Raw genomic sequence first — 6,833 nt, 5'->3', positions numbered from 1 at the left:
AAATATTCTCAGATTATGTAATCCGTATGAAACATGCATACAGGCGCATACTGCGGAGATGATGAGTCAGTGTCGCCGACTTCATCTCTTATACCGAAAACAGAAAGCACTAGTGTAACAATAAATTATTAAAACGTTAATGCAGTGTACTTGCTGTTTTTTTATTTGCCGGTGCACTGTGGCAAGCCTTTTTTACATGCGCTTGAGCGCCTATTAGGCTATGTAGGCAATTAAAGGCTCATTATAATGATTTATATGGTTTATTAATAAAAGTGCGACTAATAGTCGACTAATGCTTAAAAATTAACGACTACTAGTCGACCAGAAAAATCTTTAGTCGCGGGCAGCCCTAATGCATATTGACTAATTGTTTACGAGAAGCATACATATATAAGAAGCTGACAATTAGCTGAATATATAGCCTACTTGTTAATTAGTGTCATTTAGCCTGCATTTTAAAATCTTTCTTTGAATGTGGAAACATAATATTGAGCTCAACAATATTTCTATGAATAAATCTCTGACAGAGACTATCAGCCAATCACTGTGTGCATAGTAAGTATGCTGACATCATCCATAGCAACAAGGTCAACCCCGCCCCCTTACTCTTAGCTTAAGACTTCTGTCTATTCCTTAGTAAAAGTTTGTCTCAGCAGCTTTGTGAATAGGTTTTATGAGAAAACTCGTTTACTTAGAAAAAACTTTTACTGCTATTAAGGAGAACTCTTATTGGTAAGATAAAATGTTTTGTGAATACGGGCCCAGAACATTATATTAAAAATGGCACTGTTTACATTTGAAGATATTTAATGAAATGTTTCAACCTTACACCAGGGTGAAAGAATGGTTCAGCAATAAGCTAAATGATTCAGACAATCTGCAGGAGAACACAAAATATGAAGATTATGTATGTCTCACTGCTGGACTAGAGGACACGGACTGTAGACTGGAATATTTCAAGGTTGTGTTAACTCTCTTAAAACAAGACTTTTAAATGAGTCCTTATCACACAAATTGTGCTGCATGGATTTTTAGATTGAGACTACCAGTGTTGGGGAAAGTTACTTTTAAAATTTCTCTTGTAAATTAAAAAGTAATGCGTTACTTTACTAGTTACTTGGAAAAAAGTAATCTGATTACGTAACTCGCGTTACTTGTAATGCGTTACCCCCAACACTGAAGACTACAGATGTATTACCTCTTCTCTCTGAAGTCTGGAGAACTGTGGAGTAACAGAAGCAGGCTGTGTTGACTTGAGCAAAGCTCTGAGTTCAAACCCTTCTCATCTGAGAGTGCTGGACCTGAGCTGTAATGACATAGGAGACTGGAGTGAAACATCTCTGTGCTGCTCTGGTGAAAGTTCAGTGTGCATTGGAAACACTAAGGTGAGTTATAACACAAATAGCTTATACAGTTAATTATGAAATAAATTTGAAGTTAATAATGACTAAGGAGGCTTTTAAATGTATTTAACAGGTTAAATAACTGTAACATAACACACAAAAAGTTGTATAGCATTGGCTAAAATACTACAAACACCTCCAAACCTGAAAAAGCTCTCCAAGTGAGAATAAGCTCCATGCAGGACTCAGGTGTTATGCTCTTCTCTTTGGACTGCATCATCATCCTCACTGTAAACTGGAGACACCCAGGCAAGATGATTCTGAATATTTATGGTAGATTAAGCGTACAACAAAATTTGACCATTAAACTACTGTATATTGCTTCATAGTGGAGTTTTTTTTAAGGGCTACCTAATGTTCAAAGCCAAAGTAATAGGAACATAAATGTCATAGACACTGGAAACAAGCACAGGGGATTACTGTACTCTACTTGTCCAATATTTAGATCAGTGTTCAACAAATATGGTTTTAAATAGCAGATTGATTACTGAATTGAATACTAACTACAAGAGAAATACTGATAAAGACTAAAAGAAACTTACATGTGACCATGTCAGAAAGTTTCAACCATTATTTTTAAAGGCATAATTTTTTTTAGCACGATCCTCATGAAACTAAAAACAAACAAACAAACAAACACATAATTCATTACATGAAGGCTACCGCATGTAATTTCTGCCTTGCAAAACACGTAACACCTCTCTGTATCAAATATACTGGAATTTCTTGAGTTAAGAAAGTTTGGACTTTCTTTCAATAGACTTTCAGGTTGCAACATCAAACCAGAAGGCTTTGGATCTCTTACTTCAGCTCTGAGGTCAAACTCTCATCTGAGAGAACTGGACTTGGGTAACAACAGACCTGAAGATCAGGGAGAAGAGCTGCTGTCTGCTGTTCTTCATCATCCAAACTGTACACTGAAAACACTGAGGTTAATATGTAGAAACTTGTAAACATTGCATATTTGATGAAGTCAGTACAGTGTATATTATTATAAATTTCTGTCTCAGGTTGGACAAATGTGGAATCACAGAAAAGTTGCAGTGCTCTGGCTTCAGCTCTCAACTCAAAAGACCTCCAGTCTGACAGATCTGGATCTGAGCATTAATGATCTACAAGACTCAGGCATGAGGCAGCTCTGTGTTGGACTGCAAAGTCTACACTGTAAACTAAAGAAGCTCAGGTAAAAGTCTGGAAAACTATTACTTGTTACTCTGAAAAATAGGCAAAATTGGATCCAAAATCATTCAAATCTGATTAAGACACTGTTAAACTAAGAAGTAACTGCAAACCTGTGCTTATAAATCCATTTTGCTTTCTTCAGGTTGTCTAAATGTAAAATTACACATAATGAAGGTGTGGCGGCACTGACTGAAGCTCTGAAATCAAATCCATCCCACCTGAAAGAGCTTGATCTTCTTGAGAATGATCTGGAAGAGTCAAGACTTGAAAAACCTCTCTATGATATGGACAAGTCATCATAAAAGAAACAAAACTAACAGAAATGTTTAAGATAAATCTAGAAAACAACATTCAGTATTTTAAGCTATATGTATAAATCATTTTTTTTGTCAAACACTGTAAACCACACACAAACCATTTGTACATTTTTTTTTACATACATAGGCCACCATTAAAATACATAAGGTGCATAAATTGTGATATATTGTGAAAATTAAAGTACTCATTTACCATGTTTGTAACATGTCAGGTTGAGAACAAATTAGGACTATATAATGTATTGTATCTTCAAATAACTGAGCTTTTTTAATGCTTTTTGACCATAAGATACAACACTGGTCTTGGATGCCCAAAATAGCTACACAGAGACATTGCAAATATGACTGATGAGTGACTTCCTTAAAGGGACTCAAATATGGCTTAAAATAAATTTTGCAGCACAATAATAATGGCAAAATGCTATTGTGCACTTCATTGGTTCTTGTATGATATTTATCTTAGTGAAACACCAGGTTTGCAATTTACAGGTGAAAGACTACATTTTCAATTAATAACAACTTAAATTCAGTCTGTTCCACACACAAAACTATTGTATTGCAACACATGCGTTGTTTTCACTTCTTGTGGTACTTCCTTGAAGTCTGCAAGCCCAAATACTCTCCACCATTATTGCATGAAATATACAGCTTAGACATTCTGCTATATAATTCCTTTCATGTGCCACAGAAAAAAAAATTATACAGGTTTCCAAATGAAATGGGGGTTAGTAGATGATAACAGAATTCTCAGATTTTTTTGTGTGTAATATTAAGATTAAAGGCATATAGTAGTTTTTTTTTTGTATAGAAAACTGCTGAATGCTGGGCAAAAAAAATGAAAAATGTGTTGAGTGCAGAAGGGAATAAGGTCAGACTGTTTCAAACATATAAGCAGAAAACAATTCAAAATATAGGCCTACAACTGTGTACGTGAACATCAAGAATGCTACTTAACACTGAATATCCTTCAAAAATCTTATGTCACTAACGTAAAATCCAGAGATTCTGGTTCCAGACTGGTACTTTCTAAACAGGAACTTGTTATTTCCTTGGTGGTTGAGGAGATTCCCCCCTTTCATGTAAAGCGCTTTGAGTACCCAGAAAAGTACTATATAAATGTAACGAATTATTATTATTATTATTATTGTTAAAAGAGCTGTAAACCTTTTTTCACAGACAAAACCAGCCAATCAAATTAAAACTGAAAATTCAATATGCATGAGGCAGTTAGTGAACATACTGTGGGCGGTCTGTGACGTCTGGGGCAGAGACTAATCCATCAACTTCCTTGATGCCACAACTCGCTCACAACAGCACTGAGGAATAAACATCACCCTGCTGCAGGTAACCTGTGAGAAACAGAGATCTTCATTCTGGTAAGTACTAGTTCTGCACAGACCGAGAAAAGCATTTGATGAATCACATCAGACAAAAATAACCTGACACTATTAGAAGTTGTGCTTTGGGAAAAGGTTTTGCAGAATCTTTATGTAATGTTGTGCTAACTGTCAAATGTTTATACAAAATATATTTGTATTTGTTTTCATATACAGTATTTGTATACTTTCATTTTGATGTCATGTAATTAATGCTTTACAATATTTTTTAAAAGCAGTTGACCTTTTTTTACACTTTACTGCGTAACACTACTGTACCAAACCAGTAAAACCAGATCTTAAAGAGAGTTAGCATACTTAGTCATGTTTATCTTCCTCATTTGCAGCATGCCATGTTCAGAAGAACAAAAGGTTCTTTTTCCCCCGATTATTTTGGAAAAACAAATGTATAAAATAAAAAAACACTATGTCGACAATAAACGCAGAAGACAACAGGGATTCCTGCACATCTTTCAATGGACTGAACGAGTAAGACAAATATATTTTATTTTTATTTATATGTTCATCAAACCTATATTGCTAATTGAAACAATTACTTTCTGATATTTAAAGTCCATTACAACAGATTACATCCTCAACCAAGCGTGCATGATGGATTTATGTCAATATCAGTTCAGTTAAAAAAATGAAGATTTTTTAACTTATCAAGGACAAATTGTACTATTGTGCTATATATGCACTAACATTGCTGTGATTACATTTTGAACTGTAGTTTTAAATATAACTATCATTTTAATGTTGCATCTGACAGTTTTGATCAGGAGGGATCAGATTCACCTGCGACCAGTGTTTTGTCTTTAAAGAGTGACCGATCAATGCAAATGCCAATTCACTTAACAAATAAAACACATCTTCCACATCTAAGGTATTTTCTTTTACATAATTTTAAGCTTAATTAGCAAATAAATAAATAATTATAGGATTGCAATTACTGTAAACCATTATATAGCATGACATTATATTGTGTTTCCTCTCACAGTTTTGTGGAGAGATCAGACTCTTCTGGCCCTAGTGTTTTGTCCATGAAGAGCGACCGATCGATGCAAATGCCAATTCATTTGAAAAATGGATCAATGGAAAAAAGGTAATGATTGCACGTTTAAGATAAAGGTAGACAGAACAGTGGGTCATCAGGGTAGTAACACTACTACAAGGATTAAGATTGAAATTATTTTCTCATCCTCACCAATGGTTTGTTGCCAATCTGTACTAAAATTCCAGACTTCTTTTTTATTAAAATCTGTCAAATCGCTGTCAGTTTTCAGCAGGAGAGATCAGACTCATCTGCCCTAAGTGTTTTGTCTATGAAGAGTGACCGATCAATGCAAATGCCAATTCATCTGAAAAATGGATCAGCTCCAATGGGAAAACGGTAATGATAAAAACTCACATAAGCTAAAGGTAGTCAGTCAGAACTGAGCAGCTGTGATAGCAAACACATTCATAAGGAGGATGCAGGTTCTGATCACTTCCTCCCCTCAATGGTTTTTTGTTAACCTCCTCTGAAACACTATATTTTCTACTTATTATATATTCTACTTTCGCCGTCAGTCTTCAGCAGGAGAGATCAGACTCATCTGCCCCAAGTGTTTTGTCTATGAAGAGCGATCGATCAATGCAAATGCCAATTCATCTGAATGGATCACCTCCACTGACACTAAGGTAACAGTCTATTATAAGAACTCATTTATTTTGCTTCAACAAAGTGAATGGTAAATAGCGCACACAAAACTTTTTACAATTCTCAGACAAATGCAAAAGTCTTAATTCTCAGAGGTTTAACATTGTAGAGATTTGCAATAATGCATATTGCAAAATATTATTTTGTCTATAAGGGATTCACTAACGAAATCATGTCAGGACGCTGTGAAGACTGGCAGCTTTCTTGGAGAATTCATTCATCAGTAAGTTCAGTGCATCAAGATTCTTATTTATAGTGTCTGTATTTGTGCATATTTTCTGACACTGACAAACCTATTTTCAACAGACGTGATTCAGAAAACCCTGATGCCAAAATTCATAGATTAAAATCAGAAACAAAAAAGAAGCATCTGTACATTTTTGAAGGACTTGCAAAGCAGGGAAACTTAACACTCCTGAATGAGATCTACATAGAGCTCTACATCACAGAGGGAGGGAATGGAGAGATCAGTAATGAACATGAAATTAAAAGGATAGAAAAAACATTGAAGACTGCAGCAGGAGCAACAATACCAATCAAATGCAATGAAATCTTTAGAGCTTTACCTGGACAAGGCAAACCCATCAGAACTGTGCTGACAAAAGGAGTCGCTGGCATTGGAAAAACAGTCTCTGTGCAGAAGTTCATCCTGGACTGGGCTGAAGGGAAAGAGAATCAGGACGTCCAGCTCATATTTCCACTTCCTTTCAGAGAGCTCAATCTGATGAAGGACAAAAAACTCAGTCTTTCAGATCTTCTTTACATCTTTTTTCCTGATACCAAAGAAATGGAAATCTCCAGTGACAAATATAAAGTGTTGTTCATCTTTGATGGTCTGGATGAGTGTCGTCTG

General features: G+C 35.3%; 1 protein-coding gene across 1 annotated transcript in view; it reads left to right on the top strand.

Annotated features, from left to right (window-relative positions):
- The first annotated feature begins 4,705 nt into the window (after positions 1–4,705).
- The window catches only part of LOC107722262 (NACHT, LRR and PYD domains-containing protein 3-like), a 6,685-nt gene continuing 4,557 nt past the window's right edge, over positions 4,706–6,833 (top strand). The window contains exons 1-3 of the mRNA XM_016530540.1: positions 4,706–4,767; positions 5,279–5,383; positions 6,287–6,794. Coding sequence (XP_016386026.1) covers positions 4,706–4,767; positions 5,279–5,383; positions 6,287–6,794 — 675 coding nt within the window. The remainder of the gene's footprint in view (positions 4,768–5,278; positions 5,384–6,286; positions 6,795–6,833) is intronic.

This window comes from Sinocyclocheilus rhinocerous, unplaced genomic scaffold, assembly GCF_001515625.1.
Source record: "Sinocyclocheilus rhinocerous isolate Xijiao unplaced genomic scaffold, SAMN03320098_v1.1 scaffold2589, whole genome shotgun sequence".
NCBI lineage: Eukaryota > Metazoa > Chordata > Actinopteri > Cypriniformes > Cyprinidae > Sinocyclocheilus > Sinocyclocheilus rhinocerous.
Note: the sequence above shows the minus strand (reverse complement) of the source record. Positions and strands in the feature narration are given on the sequence as shown.